This window comes from Scyliorhinus torazame, chromosome 15 (assembly GCF_047496885.1).
Source record: "Scyliorhinus torazame isolate Kashiwa2021f chromosome 15, sScyTor2.1, whole genome shotgun sequence".
NCBI lineage: Eukaryota > Metazoa > Chordata > Chondrichthyes > Carcharhiniformes > Scyliorhinidae > Scyliorhinus > Scyliorhinus torazame.
This window is the reverse complement of record NC_092721.1, coordinates 113,262,141-113,280,381: the sequence shown is the minus strand read 5'-3', so window position 1 is coordinate 113,280,381 and position 18,241 is coordinate 113,262,141. Positions and strand designations below refer to the sequence as shown.

At 44.5% G+C, this 18,241-nt stretch overlaps 1 protein-coding gene across 11 annotated transcripts in view; it reads right to left on the bottom strand.

The window, feature by feature from the left end:
- tenm4 (teneurin transmembrane protein 4) overlaps window positions 1-18,241 on the bottom strand; it is a 3,407,721-nt gene that overhangs the window by 241,394 nt on the left and 3,148,086 nt on the right. For 10 of the 11 annotated variants that reach the window (XM_072476554.1, XM_072476555.1, XM_072476556.1 and 7 more), the window contains 3 exons: window positions 14,555-14,725; window positions 3,546-3,760; window positions 925-1,135 (listed from right to left, as the gene is read on the bottom strand). In XM_072476554.1, the coding sequence (XP_072332655.1) occupies window positions 925-1,135; window positions 3,546-3,760; window positions 14,555-14,725 (597 nt within the window). The remainder of the gene's footprint in view (window positions 1-924; window positions 1,136-3,545; window positions 3,761-14,554; window positions 14,726-18,241) is intronic. The other variant, XM_072476560.1, reaches the window with a different exon arrangement.

Sequence of the window (18,241 nt, the reverse complement as noted above, 5' to 3'; positions counted from 1 at the left end):
CAAGAATAGTCCCAGGGATGAAGAATTTCAGTTATATAGATAGATTGGAGATATTGCGACTGTTTTTCTTGGAGATGAGAAGATTGAGAGGAGATCTGATAGAGGTGTTCAAAATCATGAGTGGTCTGGACACAGTCAAGAGGGAAAGTCTGTTCCCAATGGTGGAAAGGTTGAGAATGAGAGGGTAAGATTTAAGATGAATGGCAAAAGAAGCAATGGTGACATGAAGAAAACCTTTTTTACTCCGCAAGTGTCTAGGATCTGGAATGTACTGCCTAAGAGTTTAGTGGAGGCAGATTTAACCAAGACATTCAAGGGAGAATTGGATTAGCATCGAAAAAAGAAGAATGTGCAGAATAACAGGCAGACAGTAGAAGCAGCACAAATTGAATTGCTCCTATGGATAGCCAGCGCATAACAATGGGCTGGCTATCCTCTTTGCATTGTAACCATTCTGCTGTTCTGTGACATTCATGACTAATAAAGCAGTTGAAGCAGAACAGTTAACGAAGCCACATATTTCCATTTTAAGAATATATTACCTTCATTCTGTAAAGAGTAATGAATCTCTCCCTATTTCACAGGTCGGCACAACATCGAGGGCCGAAGGGCCTGTACTGCGCTGTAATGTTCTATTGTCTATTGCCTATATTCATTACTAAGCTAAAGCCAGTACAGACTGGCAGATGATGATTAAAGGAGATCGATACACAAATAAGTGTATCATGGAATGGTGAAAAATTTGAGCAGTTAACATAATACAGGGCAGACGAACAAGCACTTTGAACTTGCTGGAGTTAGGAAACTGTCACTGTTTAGGCGGTTGTGGAGCAACTGACGTCCCTCTCTTTCACAGTATATCTGTGATGGCACATTTTACATTCTTTTCAAATATCTTTTCATTACCTTCCAACAAGAGCTTACCTATGGTAGTGGTTATAAAGGAGACCAGCTCCATCTGCTTTCCATCATTGTAGAAGGCTAAATGCCAGATTCCAGAATCCAGATATCTAATGAATCCTGTCTCACGATTTGTTAGAGGGACCAAGCTTCTGTGTTGGTGGTGGAATCCCTCCAGACTTCTCACTTCCTGTGATAGCAGGCGCCTGCCATCCAATAACTCGACAAAACCAAACTATCAGAAAAAATGAGAAAACATACTGCTGTAATTGCTGCATGATAGCCACAGTAGACATCAATCTCAACGTATCACCTGCCCCATAGAATCAACTTTTGTAGCAATACTGCACACAATCCTAATCCCAAGAGCCAGCTGTGCAGGAGCCGGCAATGGCTGACTCTATTTAGGCAATGTTTGATGTTCTGAATTGGTCTATTCCCTTGCCTCTGAAGGTCTTGTTTAGTTTTAAAGCCATATATCATTGCTCTCAACCTTCCCTTATGGCAGCTCTAGTTTTGCTCTAATGATTCTGGTACTACTTCTTCAAACTGCAACATGAAAATTCTGCAGTTGAAATCAACTCAATGATGTATTTTAGATACACAGTAAAAAAAACTGCTTTGCACCAGTGTAGTTGATACTTTCAAAACAAAACCAAAGTGACAGTAAGCCATCTTGATCCAGTATGTACTGCAGGAAGTGTTTGGAATTATTAGCGAAAAAGGAAGAATGTGCAGGATTACAGGCAGAAAGTGGGAGCAGCACTAATTAAATTGCTCCTTTGGACAGCCAGCACCCTCAGGAAGGAGGGTTTGAGGAGCGTTTTTCTTGGGGAATATGTTTGCAAGCAAGATATTTGAAGAAGACAGCAAGAATGTGTTGAAGAAGGGCGGCATGTGGCTCAGTGGATAGCACTGGGATGCGGTGCTGAGGACCCGGGTTCGAATCCCGGCCCTGTGTCACTGTCCGTGTGGAGTTTGCACATTCTCCCCATGTTTGCATGGGTTTCACCCCCACAACCCAAAGATGTGCAGGTTAGGTGGATTGGCCACGCTAAATTGCCCCTTAATTGGAAAAAAATAATTGGGTTCTCTAAATTAAAAAAAAAAAACAATGTGTTGAAGAAACACAGGATGAATTTCTGGGGGAAATTTACAAGATAAGCAGGGGTGTGAGGTTGATCTATAACAAAGGCAATGGCTTGTTTGGACCCAAAGACCTTTTCTGATTCATAAACATTCGGGTACTGGAGTAACATTTGAAATTGATAACAAAGATTCCTTAAAGAAAAACACAAGATTGAAACCTATTGAAAAGTATTTTTCATCACAATACAGCCATAAATTAAAAACTTTCAGCTATTTATATAGACCATATAAATTATATTAGGTGATATCCTATTGATTTCGACACCGGAAGTTCAGAACCCTAGCTCATGGCCTTAGACCTCGGTCAGAATTCTCCGGCCGTTGGGAATCTCTTTTTCCGCTGGCAGCACACCCTCGCCCGCGGATTTCCTGGCAGCGTGGGGTGGCTTCAATGGGAAATCCCATTGACAAGCAGCAGGAGTAGAGAATCTCGCCACCAGCGAACGGTGCGCCGCTGAGAAACACGGGGCTGGGGCCTGGAGAATCCAGCCCCTGATATCATGGGTGACTTCATGATGGGATACGATTATTGAACAAATTGTCCTGATGGCTTTTTAATATTTCCAATTTTTGACCATTTTATGTGCTAGCTGAGATAGGTGCCAAAGGTGGGTACTAGCTTCGTATTGGTCTGATCTCCATCAATGATAACATCGCCATGGAATGTGAAATACTGGCGCACTGCTCTGAATGCCACTGATGTCAACCTCAAAACAGACTTCCGGTGACGGCCATGGATTGAGCGGTCGCATATTTGGTAGCTCCTGCTCGAAGTGGAATTTTTCGGTTCGTTCCCCATCTGAGGGGTGAACGGTTTGGATGGAAAGACGTGTAGGAGTGCCAGGAGAAGGTGTAACTCCTCTAGTGTGGCTGACAGATGGATCCACGAACTAGGAGTGGGCTGAGAAGAAGTGAGTTGTTGGAGCAGGAGAGTCTTCGAGGTGTGCCATGACGCATATGACGGTGGCATGATGTGTAGGTTCTTTGAGGGAGTAGAGGGCAGGTGTGGGCGGTGCTCAGGGAGGCCCGCGAATCGTGTCCACATGTTTTGGGCATGTCCGAAGCTAAAGGCGTTCTGGCAGGGGTTTGCAACGTCATGTCCGAAGTGTTGGGGTAAAGGTGGCCCCGAGTCCAGAGGTAGCGATATTTGGGGTGTCAGAAGACCCAGGAGTCCAGAGGGTGAGAGAGGCCGATGTGGAGGATTGAAGTGTCAGCAGTGGGGGAGGGGGGTTAAGCGGGTTAAAATGGGGAAGGCAGGACGGAAGGAGGGGGGTATGTTAGTGGGGGGGAAGTGGGTGTTAGTTATTTATTACGTTGTATAATTTTAGTTTTGTTTTCATTCATAAAATATATATTTTTAAAAACCTTACAACTGAAACTACACTTGGAAAAAATGGGAGATTGGGGTGCCCACCTCAGAGAAACCGGTCACACCTTAAAAAATAAAATTCTGCTCCTTTACTCAGATGATTGAGTTAATGTGCCAAGGGACTTACCTGGGTGTGAGATGGTGGAAGGCCACGTCGACCATAAATCCCAACCAGAGCATCTTTTCCCAGTGACACGTTGAATTTCAAATACATTGGGTGATCTATGAAAACTTGAGTGCGCCAGAATAAGCCAGGTGGTATCTTCTGGGTGACTCTTCGGCCAACATCAATTTCTCCTGAGTCTATATAGCTATCTTCTGGAATTAAATTATCTGTTTTTCCTGTGAAAATATAGCAAGAGATTTGTACTTTTTTGTTCAATTGAGAGAAATTTGCTGCATCGACATCTGAAAAAGCAAACTGTGCAAAAGGTTTCAAAATTCAGAGCACTTGAAAAGAAAGCAGAGGAAAGGGAGAAGCAAAATCATAATGTGCAGAGACAAAAACCAAATGCAGTACTTATTACCCAGCTCTGCGCAGTGGACTTAGCTCTATCACAAATTACTTCAGAGGCATTTTTAAAAGGAATCTGCAAATTGAGAGTTTCCAAAATCTGGGACAAATTGTGACTAAAAACAGACATGACTAAATAGGGAGGTTTGAATGCTGTCAGTTACAGATTGGTGTAAAATTTAGCTGTTAATCTCATGAACAATCCTATGACTTGCTATCTGAGGTTATTGATTTTGCAACACATTACGGTAAGCCTATACCAACATTTAACTGTCATGACTGCCTTTTTAATATAGAACTCTCGGGAGGCTAACCATCTGCCATTCAGGCCCACATTTGCCTTGACGTCTCCTATCCTTGGCAAAGGAATTCTCTTTGTAGTCTTATTGTGATTCAGGAAAAAAAGCATGTCTATAACTCAATTAACGGTAACATTCAACTCAGTTTGTTGCTCTACTGCTTTGTGGTGACACTTATAATCAGCAAAATGACAAAACTTTTGTTATTGGATTATTTTTTATAATAACCAGAAACAATTCACACAAGATACCTTTTTAATATACCTCTGCCTTCTAATGAAGTTTGAAGTGATTTTTGGTTAATGTGTTGGCGCTTTTGTTTTCTGGATTGACACAAATGTTTCAATAACACCTGTGTAGATAAATGGTTTCCAAGAAAACAGCTGGGCTTTTCACAATGGACCAGGGTTCAAAATTTTATTTGAAGCTTTACAAATGCAGTTTACTCCTCATAATTCAAAGTTGTTTCTGGTGCTAATATCTTTTTAATACTTATGATTACATAATATAAAAAAGGCAGCTGGGGGGGGGGGTGATTTAATCAAATCAAATTACTTATTAAATAATTTAAGAGATTCTACATTTAATGGCATAGACTGAAGCAATTTTGTGATTAGATTTTAAAAGTGGAGGGAAAGTTCCAGAATTAACGATCAATCAACTATTTAAAACTATCACTTTCTACAGTCCTCTCCAAACTCCATGGATTACAGCCTATTCACATCACAACCTGTTTCCTAAGATGCATGATACACATCATCCCCAAGTTCCACTAACTTGCCATGACCCAACAAAATGATTTCAGGATATTTGTCATTGTTGTGAAATGTCTCAACAGGGTTTAAAAAAATTGTTTTTATTGATGGCATTTTAACATATATTCAAACCAAAGAAAAATAGCAACAATATCAACACACCACATGCATTGTCCATCGACAAACTGCCTCCCTCTCCCCCCCTCCAGTCCATGCCCCCCTTTTCTTTTATCAGAACAAACCCCAAACTAAAGAAAGGAACCACCTCCCCCAACCCAACCCCGCTAGTTTTACCACTCCTTAAAAAAATCGATGAACAGCCTCCACCTCGAGAAGAACCCCTCTTCTGAACTCCTGATAACAAACTTTATTTCCTCAAGGTGCAGAAACTCCACCAAATCGCTCACCCATGCCCCACCCTAGGTTACTCCGATTCCTGCCTCCCGAGCAATATCCGCCTCCAGGCCATCAGGGAGGCAAAGACGTACACGTCGGCCTCTCTCCCCAGCTGCACTGCCGGATCCTCTGACACTCCGAATATTGCCACCCGCAGGCTCGGGACCACCTCCACCCACAGAATCTTTGACACTGTGGGCGCGATTCTCCCCCCTCACGGCGGGTGGGAGAATTGCCGGGGTGCCGCGCGAATCGCGCCACGCCGCCCCGACCCCTGCACGCGATTCTCCCACCCCCCCCGAAACCAGTGGTGCGCGATTCGCGCCGGGCCGCTCGGAGGATCGCCGCAAACGGCGAGCGGCGATTCTCCGGCCCAGACGGGCCGAGCGGCCGCTATGCACACGACAGGTTTCCGCTGGCGCCGTCCACCCCTGGTCGCTGCCGGCGGGAACTCTGCAGGAACGCTGGGGAGGCGGCCTGTGGGGGGCGGGGGGGTGGGGTGGGGGAGGGGAGCTCCTTCACCGGGGGGGCCTCCGATGGGGTCTGGCCCGCGATCAGGGCCCACCATTCGGCGGGCCGGCCTCTGCCCCCCCGGGCCGACCTCCTTCCGCGCGTGGCCCCAGAACACTGGCGCCATGTTCGTGAGGGGCCGGCGTGTGTAAGAAGTTCCCCACGCTTGTGCGGGTTGGCGCGGCGCCCATTTGGCGCCACGTAAGGACACTGGAGTGGCGTGAACCGCTCCAGCACCGTGCTGGCTCCCTGTGGGGCCAGAATAGGTCGAGCCCGGGCCCTGTTCGCGCCGTCGTGAAACGCGACGGCATTCACGGCGGCGCGGGCACTTGGTCCGCGCCGCGGAGCATCGCCCCGTGTCTGTAAAAACTCCTCCAACCTCGGACATTCCCAGAACTTATGGACATGCTTCGCTGGCTCCCCTGCATGACGCCCGCACCTATCCTCCACCCCTGCAAGGAACCGGCTCATCCTGGGCACCATCATGTGTGCCCTATACACCACCTTGAGCTGGGTGAGACTCAGTCTCGCACACGGCGAGGATAAATTCACCCTCCGTAACGCCTTACTCCATACCCTGCCTCAAAATCCTCCCTAGTTCCTCCTCCCACCTCCGTTTTACTTCCTCCATCTAAGTTTTCTTTCCATCTTTACCGCCTGGACTCTCCCAGCTAATGATAACGATAAAACATCCCACAACTTAAAGTCCTCCTTCAGTCCCTCAACCAAGTTCACCAAGTTCAACTTGTGCAGCTGCGTCCAGCTCTGCACCACTTGTATCCCCAGATACCAAAACCTCGCCCCTACCAGCCCAAAGGGCAGCTTCCCCAGACATCTCCCCTGCCCCTGCACATTGATCGGGAATACCTTGACTCTTCCCCATTTAGAGCTTATACCCCAAAATGAGACTAAACTCCCCCACGATCCCCACAATCCTGGCAAACTCTCCACCTGATTTGATCGTCCTCTCACAATACCCCTATATGCCCCTGTGACCCTGAGTGCCAAAGCCAAAGGTTCAATCGCGAGGGCAAAAAGCAATGGAAACAGCAGACACCCCTGCCTCATTCCCTGCTGTAATCCAAAGTACCCCTAACTAACATTATTCATCCAGAAACTCACCATAGGGGTCTTATACAGCAGCCACATCCAATTTACAAATCCCTGCCCTCACCCAAACCATCCCAATACCTCAAACATTCAACCTGGTCAAATGCTTTCTCCGCTTCCATTGACATTACCACCTCCATGCCCTGGCACCTCGGAGGCATCCTAATCATATTCAATAACCTCCGGACATTAGCCAACAACTGCCACCCCTTCACAAACCCGGTCTGGTCTTCTCGTACCATCCCCGGCACACAATCCTATATATGCGTCATCGGCACCTTTGCCGATATTTTCATGTCCACATTGTACAATGAAATCGGGTGGCATGACCCACCCTGCTCTGTGTCTTTACTCTCTTTTGAAATAAGCAAGATAGAAGCCTGAGACAGCATGGGATGAGGGTGGGGGGTGGGCAGTTTCCCCTTCTTCAATGATTAATTGTACATTTTGATTAAAAGGGGCCCAAATTCCAAAACAACCTTTTTATAAAACTCTGCTGGGAACTCGTCCAGGCCCAGGGCCTTCCTCGGCTGCATAGACCCCACACAATCCATCACTTCCCTCAGTCCCATCGGCAACCCCAATCCCTGCACCTTTCCCCCTCCAAAGTTGTAAACTGCAGCTCGTCCAAGAACGGCCTCAAACCTTCATCCTCCGCTGGAGGCTCTGAGCTGTACAGCTTCCGATAAAAAGCCTTAAATACCGCAATCAACGGCCCCGATTCTGTGACCATTGCATCCCCAATATCCCTCATCCGTCCAATCTCCCTTGCTGCCGTTTGCCTCCTCAACTGATGTGCCAGCATGCTGCTGGCTTTCTCCCTATACTCATACATCACCCTCCTTGCCCTGCACAATCGCCCCACCAATGTCCCAGTAGACATAATCCCAAACTCCATTTGGAGCCGCTGTCTCATTTAAAAGTACCTCATCTGGTGACACTGAGTACATAGAACACAGAACATACAGTGCAGAAGGAGGCTATACGGCCCATCGAGTCTGCACCAACCCACTTAAGCCCAATCCCCGTAACCAAATAGCTCCTCCTAACCTTTTTTGGTCACTGAGGGCAATTTAACATGGCCAATCCACCTAACCTGCATGTCTTTGGACTGTAGGAGGAAACTGGAGCACTCGGAGGAAACCCACGCAGACACGGGGAGAATACTCCGCACAGACAGTGACTCAGCGGGGAATCGAACCTGGACACTGATGCTGTGATGCTACAGTGCTAATCACTTGTGCTACCGTGCTGCCCCCGTACTTCCGGTTCACCACCTGGATGGCCTCCACTAAACTCTGCCTCTCTAACCTCTCCACCCTCTCTTTGTGCACCAGAATTGAAATAAACTTATCCCTAATCCCGTAATGTAGAGACGGAGACCTCATCCATCTTGTTATGTTCCACATAATTCCGGATAGCCACCCGTACCTTTCCACAAACCTTCTTATCTGCCAACAACCCCACATCTAATCTCCACTGCGGCTGCAGCCAGGCCCCCCATTCCAAACGCAAAGCCCGCCCGGAGCAGCGCGTGGACAGACATCACAATCACTGAATACTCCGACCCAAGCACCCCCGCTAACAACGCCTTGATTCCTTCACCCACGGCCTCTCAAACCTCCATGTATTCACTGCACCCATCTGCTCCATAAACCACTGAAACTCCTTTTCCATTGCTGACACCTTCAAAAACCTGGGACAGGACCGTTCACACCCAGGATCCAACACTGAATTAACGTGTATGTGTGTCCCCCACTCCCCCTCCTGTCCCCCCCCCCCCCCCCCCCCCACCCATAATCAGCCGGTGCATGTCCAAGTACAGAACCTTTGCCAAAACCCGCTTCATGAATTCTACATCGTCCCAATTTGGGGCATATACATATATATATTAACCAGCACCACCCCTCCAGCCTTCTGCTTACCATCTCAAACCTGCCCCCAGGGCGCGCCACTACCTTCCCCACCTTAAAGGCCGCCTTCTTAAAGGGCAGCATGGTAGCATTGTGGATAGCACAATTGCTTCACAGCTCCAGGGTCCCAGGTTCGATTCCGGCTTGGGTCACTGTCTGTGCAGAGTCTGCACATCCTCCCCGTGCGTGGGTTTCCTCCGGGTGCTCCGGTTTCCTCCCACAGACCAAAAGATGTGCAGGTTAGGTGGATTGGCTATGATAAATTGCCCTCAGTGTCCAAAATTGCCCTTAGTGTTGAGAGGAGTTACTGGATTATGGGGATAGGGTGTGGAGGTGTTGACCTTGGGTAGGTTGCTCTTTCCAAGAGCCGGTGCAGACTCGATGGGCCGAATGGCCTCCTTCTGCACTGTACATTCTATGATGATTCTTATGCACCAACATCGCCACCCACCTCGTCTTCATGCCCAATTCAATCCCAAGTGAAAAACCTGCCCCACCCAGCCCTTCCTCAGCTTTGTCTGATCCGCTACCTTCAAATGACTCTCTTACAGAAACACAACGTCCGCTTTTAAACTCCTTAAATGCGCAAAGACGGCCAACCTCTTAATCGGCCCATTTAATCCCTGAATATTTCAAGAGATCAACTGGGTCGGGGGGCTCCAAGCCCCCGCCCACCCCCAGATCAGCCATTTCCCCCCTTAATTGGCTCCTGCAGACCTGCATCTTGCTCACTCTCATGGCCCACTCAAGGTGGCTGCTGCCATCCTATTTGCCAACTGCACCACACCGACTCCACTCACGTCAACAACCCTCCCATCCCCATCACCCCACCCCTACCACATAGCCCTCCCCCCAACCACAAACAAAAATAATCACCTCCAACCAACCACCCCTCTCCCCTCCCTCCACACACCTTCCCCCCACTTCACTCCTGTCAATTAGTGGACCTACTAGCATATTGCTCCCCACCTGAAGTAACCACCATCCATCCCCCTCCCATGATGTCCATCCACCCCACAAATCTATCCTCCTGCCCTGCCTGGCTTCTCCACCCCAGCTACTCCCTCACCTACCCCACTCACTGCCTGTCCCCCATTAACAAACACACCGGGCCCAAACCCCAACCATGGGCAGGTGAGCAATGACACAGCATAATCAATTTAACACATACACCAATAATCAAATAAACAGTGGGAAAACAGCTGTAGCAAACGAACAACCCAATATAAACGCAACCTCTTCCCTCACTGGTACCTCCCAGGTACAATGTGCTCACTGGTCCCACAGTCCATACTCTCTCATAAACTTACTCGCCTCCTCCGGCGTATCGTAATAAAACTCCTGATTCCGGAACATGACCCACAAACAAGCAGGATACAGCGCACCGAGCTTCACGTCTTTCCTAAATAGGGCTGTTTTGACCCTATTAAACCCGACCTGTCACTTGGCCAACTGCTCTTCCAAATCCTGATAAATAGGCACCGCCTCGCCTTCTCTCTCCTCTGCTTAGCCCACCTCAGAATCCTCTCGATCCAAATAACGGTGCAACCGCACCATGGTCGCCCTCAGTGGCTCACCTGCTTTTGGCTTCCTCCTTAGCATCCACCATCTCTCTTAACTTCTTCTGGCCCTCCGCCACCAGCACGATTGCTGCCTCCAACGAAACCAGCCCATCCTTGTGGTCAGACCCCTCCATCTTCTGGAGCAAAGCATGCTGCGCTTCCAGTCTTTGCTCCATTCCATGGCTGTCTGGATCGGTCTGGCCACCTCGGCCAGGTCCTCTTAGGCCTCCTTTCTCTGCTGCTCAAAATAGCCGTCAGGAACTCCACCAACTGTTCCGTGGACCACTGAGCAGGCAACAACGCCACAGAGCTCTCCGCCATCTCTCCCTGTTGCAGTTCGAAAGATATCCTTGGTCTGATTGTCGCCCCTTACTTGTTGCACTCCTCATTTGATAGGCCCAGACATGCCCTACTGAAGGAGAATTTTTAGTCCCTTATATGTAAACACTTTCGACCTACAATCACCTCCTCACTAAACAGGCGGAAAGACCCAAAACAATTCCACTTCGAGCAGGAGCCACCTAATCTGTGACCACTCACACCATGGCTGCCACCAGAAGTCATGACTCCATAGGGTTGACCTCTCCCCCATCCATACACCCAAGAATACACTTTTCATTACTCGGACTGTTCCTGCTTCCTTTATTTAATCATAAATTACCACTATTTCACCTGTTAAGACTTGCGCCCTCTCCCAGTCTCTGCCCATCTGGAACAATCTTTCTCTCGCATCTCCTCAAAATTTTACCCCTTTATTGTGCCTTCATGCCTACCCTCCAATCTATTCAATTCTTCCTATTATTTGCACAACCAATTTGATACAAATGTGTGAGTAATGGCAATAAAACAGTCAGCGTTCACATTCATTGCTCCACTGAAGCTGACAACAACATCTGGAGTCTGCACAGGCGCAGTTAAATGTGGAAGTCACATTTCTGACTGATTTTATGCTTCACCTTTGGATGCACCATTGAAGGCCCCCAGACTGCAATCAAGTCAAACTCAGTGAACTGACGAGCAATTGCCCTTTTATGCTATTAACTTTGCTGAAAAACCTTTGAAAAACTTTCCACTTTGCTGAATGAGATACAATTGGATTTTTATTTGCATTATTAAGTTCATACTTACTTCTGAATAAGCTCACTGATCCTGAATATCTAATGTTATGTTAGCAGAATATCAAATTTCTCCATTATGATAAAAGAAAATCACATTAAAAAAAATATTTTAAAAAGGTTTGCATATGAGGTTGCATCTTGTTAATTCCATTTGTATGTCTCAATGATATATTTTGCTGTACTGGAAATTTTTTATGAAATGTGAACAATTCAGTACATTTCACTTCCTGCTTTGCTGTCTGTGATAATACTTCTGTGTGATTGGTTGCTTATCCCAATGTTGAAATTATTAAATTGAATTTTCCCACATTAGCTTTTAAACATTAGGCAGCTTTATTTCCTGGAATCAATAATTGCACATCTCATGGTTCAATCTTCCAGAAGGTGTTCAATTAAGAACCTGGCTTTGGTATTACCATCCAATTAGGTCTGTTGAGTGGGTTGGGGGAAAAGGGAAAACAATTCAGCGCATGCTATTGATAGGAAGACTGGTAGGCTTCACCATGGCTGCATTGTGACTGCTGCAGAGATGTATGCACAAAAAATGATAGAATGAAACCGAGGCAGTTTAAGGCTAAAACCAGTTCTTCACTACCAGCAATATCCCTGAAAGCAGTCTCTAGCAACTTCATTGTAATGGCAAACCATTGCCTGCAGATGACATCTGGACTTGTTATTTTTCCCATTTAACCTTCGAATTGTACAGCACTTTCATACGACTCCAACTTCCCGCTGTGCACTCGCCTCCTATGAGTTGATGAGTTGCAGACATGGCAGGGTTCTGAACGATGCTGGCAAGATTCCACTGTCCTGGCAAAATGGCTGCTACTTCAATCATTAACAAGCTCAATTGACTTCCCATTGGGTGATTTGCCAACAGCGTGCACATGCCACTTCTGGGAAACGCGAGAGGAAACAGGAACATTTCGACATACCTGTTTGAGAGTATTTTTTAAAAAAATTCCTGCCCCTCCTACCTCTGACCCCACCTTCACTGGCCTGGAAACATTCCTTCCATTGTTGCTGGATTCCTGAAGATCCCTTTAATTTTGTGCCTGATTCACACTAACGGCACAACAGAGGAAATCAACATTACAGCGATCGCTAAATATTTGTGGTAAATTTTCTTCAGGGTCAGGGATCCTGTTGTTGCTTCCTGCTGACTGCAAAATCTGGGCCTTTAAGCCATCTTCCCATGCATGAGGAATACTATCATTGGTCACTTCGACTGGACCCTGCGTGAATGCGCAGATGCAAAATGAATCCTATTTCTGTTGTGTATAAAATGGATGATAAATGCCATTTTGAATCAAAGTACATGCATTCCAGGTTTATTTCCCTGTGGATATAGACACTAAAAATCATCCAGAAGTCTTATTCCAATCCGATTTCTATAACTCCTACAATGCAATAAACCGGAATGGACCAGTCAATAGGACCAATGCCTGGGTTATCAAAACACCCTTATTCAATCTCTTATAGAGTCTTTTGGTGCAATCACAGTTCATTTAGTACATCTACATGGATTACTCAGACAAGTATCTGACTTTTTGTAGTTTTTAGATAATTGCATACATAAAACATGGTATTGTCCCATCCCCAACATAATAGCATAATCTAAATCTCCTTATATCAAGTATACATGCCTGATAAGAGGCTGTAGAAAGGCAACATGGTAAGTCAACTCGTTACAGTGGTGACTTTTTTGACTTTCTATCAATATTGCAAATTACTTCCAAGTACAGCCCAAAGATGTTTACTTTGCTGCCGCCTCAAAGACATCCCAACCTCTGCCTAGTGCATTCCCTCTTCCATAGTTCTATCCAAAGTGGCAATTCAAAAGAAATGTTCCTGTGGTCACTCACAAACAACAACTGGGCATTGATGCAACACATTTAAATGTAGTAAAATATCCCAAGGTGATCAAACTAAATTTCTTAATCGGACAGATGAGCAAAAAAAACCTGGTCAAAGGGGTAGCTTTCAAGGAGCATTTTAAAAGAGGAGGGAGAGGTAGAGAAGCAGGGAGGTTTAGAGACGAATGCCAGAACCTATGGTCTCAGAAGGCCTTCTGCTTGGCTATTTGGATCAGCTAAAGTTTGTCTCTTGTAGCTAAAATTGATCTCTTGCTCAGAGATCACTGCATTCATATGTTGTCTTTATTGCTGTCCTAACCTTGTTGAGGCTTGAAATTAACTTCCAAAATTTTGGAAACAACACTGAATCTGTCAACTCCAACTTTGCCTCTGCTCAAATTCTTCACAATTTCAATGTTCAACATCAGGAACAATACACGTCACCTCTTCCAGCTGTGTGTATGGAAAGTTGTCATTTATAGAGCACAAGGGCCAAATGCTTTGCTCTCCTGTCAATATCTAGAGGTCTCCATTAACTGCACAGACAGCAGATTTTTTAAAAAGGCTGTCATCATGCACTAATTAATGTGTTGTGGGTGTATGTTGCAAGTTTGGAATGTAGGAATGGGTCCAATTTGAAACTTATCCATGTCAGTGCTAGCCATAGAGTGTATTTTAATTTTCACAGCAGTGCTTTTGAACACATTTCACATCTGAACATTTTTTGGAATATATGGTTATTGTAAAAACTTATATCTGACTCCACGCCATTGTGCATGGGCAATTCTTTGTTTATGTGAATAAGCCATGGTCATAAAAGAATATTGCTCCATTAAAATGTCATCGACAACAATGCAATATACACAGAATACAGTGTATATTTATTTGACAAAAGTTAACATAAGAGCATTTAAATGTTCAAGAATGAGCAAACTCGCTTCCAAATTTTGTAATAATGAGAAGGCAGAAAAATATCAAAAGGGCACATTGTGAACAGTTCTAAAAATATAATTTACAAATAAAGCCTTGTATATTAAACATAAAGAACACTGCAGATTTCAAGGCAGTTTCATAGTATTGATTATGTTCATAGTAGACCATACCTGCACTGGTTCCTTTCCCTTTCCTTTCAGGCAAGCCTAAACCTGTGCCACCAGAGGGAGACAATGTGACGTCCGTTGGCACTGGCCAACTGCTGGCTTTGTTCTCACCGATCTGATACATCTGCCCTTCCATCGGCTGCAGGTGCCAGTTTAGGCCAAACAGGTGCATGGCTGTGATAGCAATGAGAAAAGTCATCTTTTTCTGGCTGGATCACTGCAGGAGTTCTGGATAAATTAGGCACTGATGTACAGTACAGTGAGGTGGCCTGGAATAGGGCTTTCCTATATTTTAAGTTGTGTGCGATCTGCAAATAATCAATGTACCGATCCAGTTATCTCCACAAAGTTGCAGAGCAAAATTGTAGGAAACTGGAAAATGGGATCTTTATCATGTATGGTATAATAGGGTTCAGGTACTAAAATGAGTTCCTTACAAAAGCCTACAAAGTCATATCACAAAGGTTACAGATCCGTGATCAGTGCATTACATTGTTAGTAGCTTTCTTATTATTATTGGTGATGATGTTTTACTTTCATGCTTGCATGGCCTCTCATTACACTTGCACAAATACACCAAAGTTCACACAGTCATACCGTTTGTGCACTTTTGTCCAATTATTTTCTGTTGAAAAGGGCAGCTTCATAGATGTGTTATGTGGTACATTATGGAAGTACGTTTTAACTTTTTAAGGGGCTCAAATTAGGTGGTGGTAGATCGGCACCTTGAATGTGAGGGAAAATTGGGCAAGGTGTTGGTTAGTTGGCCAGCACCCTTTGCTGAAGTTGGATTTTGCACCCCATATATCTGCTCTGGCCGAGAACGAACTTATAGAGTAAATTGCATATGAAAACAATGTTTGAATTTATTACTTAGTGGCCAAGTCAGTGGATTATCTTATTGCCCATTTGTACAATTCGTGGAGCAATCTGAAATGACCTAACCTCTTTATTTTGTGATAAAATTTACAACATTTGTAACATTGTCCATGCTACTGATAACCAAGGCGAAGTAACAGAACATGGACAACTCTTCTTTGTGTGGGAAAAATGCAATGGCATCCTAATTTAGTGATGTCATCATATTAGATGCTTACAAAACTGATGATCTTACAAATCAAAATAAAAGTAGACTGACATCTTCCTTTTTATATTCTATTTAATTATAGAATTGATGTACTTTTGTTACATCTTTTCACAATGCAGTTATCAATCATAATCATTTCAAAGTTATTTTCAGCATTATTTCTGTGTCTCGAAGATAATAAATGTAACCTTGGATAAGAGCCAATTGAAGTCTATTTTGTTATGTGGAAACAGTTACATTTTCCAGGATTTTATGGCTCACCCGCGGCTGGCTTTCCAGTGGCAGTGGCGGCCCGCCATTGGCTGACGGGTTCCCCGGCGGCGTGGCCAGTGGGCCATGGAAAATGCCTTTCCCTACGGCAGGACCACTGGCCACCTCTCCCCCTGGAAAACACGCTGCAAGAATGCTGGAAAATCCCAGCTATTGGCGGAATTTCTTTCTATCAATACTTAGCACCAGTATTTATTATGACCTTTCTCATAAAAGAATCTGGTTCATCTTTGATTTTGAATGATTTTAGTTCTCGTCCCTTTAGACGTAAAGAGGGACGAGAGGTAAGAATAGTCACTGTTTCTTGGTTGTCCACAGAGTCGACATTCAAGTCAGGGCCATCAACTCATGACTAAATTGTATAAGTCTGTCTGATATAAAGCATCAATTCTAAATTCAATAACTGAATGACAGTCATGGCATATTCTAACCCTGAAATTATGCTGTGATACTATCTTGTGAATGTTTAACTTTTATCTGAAATAGCTCTCCTATTTCTGTTGGAAATATTGACCCTTATTGAAACTTCACTACTGGAATTACAGAGACCAGAAGTTCATGTGAACATTCCATCTCCTTCCAGAATTTTACATTTAATTTTGGGCCTCAAGAAATTACTTATTATTTTAAGGCAGTTGGAAGTGGTTTCCTGAGATTGCACGTGATTGCCGTTTTGCAAACAGGCCACTGATAGTTATGGCACAAGAAATTACTTTTTTGGCAAAGTCAGAGCATGTAATGGACTTGCATCTTGGGAAGAGCAGATGTCATCTCAACAAGGCAAAATAAAATAGAGTGCAGATTCCTATGAGACAAGCATGTTCCAATTTGTAGCAACTTCCAGAAAACAGTCAGAAAATAGAACACCCTTTTACATTATCAACTCATTGGGACTGGGGTTTTGTTTCTGCCGATGTACGGTTATGCAGCTGCATAAGACAGTAATAAAGAAAACAAGCCTCATTTGTCAGAAACAAAAACAGAAAATACTGGACAATCTCAGAAGGTCTTACAGCATCTGTGGAGAGAAAAGGGAGCTAACATTTTGAGTCTGGGTGACCCTTTGCCAAAGCCTGTGGTGATCTTTGTGAGGGGTTTCCAGGATGGAAGGCGTAGTGATCACAAAGATACACAAAGCTCTTTTAAAGAGTTAAACTAATTTTATTAACACTACTAAATTTGAGTTTGACAGTTATTCTGAATAGCAAATATACATGTAAGAATTAAACTACACTACTAATTATAAGTATTATATCTTAACTAATTCTGCAATACACTATGAATCTTATCTTCTTCAGCTCCAGTCCAATCTCCTCCCCTTGGCTTAAGAGCCAGTGCAATTTACAGTACTGTCCCTTAGCTCCCTCTAGTGGCTAGGCCTAACATAACATTAACTCTTCACATGCTGTACATTTGTATCATGTCACAAAGCCCAGACTCGAAACGTTAGCTCCCTTTTCTCTCCACAGATGCTGCCAGACCTGCTGAGATTGTCCAGGATTTTCTGTTTTTGTTTCAGATTCCAGCATCTGCAGTACTTTGCCTTTATTTGTCAGACCTTCATCTCATAGGCTATTAATGTATTCATTCAGAATGCACCATCACACTGGATCTTTGACATTAATTTACTAATTGAACTGGAATCAAAAGGGATTTCATCACAGTAGGACCCCCCCCCCCAGCATTGTAAGTAATAAAGAAACAATGTGACTCTGTTAATCAAAAGTTAGTAGCTCAAGGGGAAAAGTTATTTTTTTCGGTGCATGAGGGAATAGACTGATGTGAATCTTATTTCTAATTTTAAAATACTACATTAGTCACCAATCTGTTCTGACTTAAGGGAATCTTTTGTTCTTTTGTTAGCCCTATCACCTTACTAATTCATCACACAGCTGGATAGGCAGGACAACTACTGCACTCAGCAGAAAAAAAAGAGTTGTAGGCTAAAGGAAGACGAACAAAATGATGATCCACAAGGTCAATGAGAATAGGCCCTTTGGGGCAGATTGATGGAATGAGAAAGAGAAAGAGAAAGAGTGCTGAGGATGAGAGGACTAGAACTGCTTGCTGAGAGAAAAAAAAGAAAGCGACAGGCAGTTAGTGAAGCATACACCCCAACAAACAAAACGCAGCACAGAAAAAAATTTGCATTAGATTTCTTCTGAGACCTTGTTGACGGTTTGGCCACCACAGTACAATAATAAATTTCTGATCAAATCAATTATAATGTGTGAAATTAAATTTAAGATTAAAAAGACTACAGCTTTGGTTGCTGATGGCAAGTGTGCTTGCCTTATGGCTCTTGGCATTAACCTCTGTTAGGGGTGAAGAAA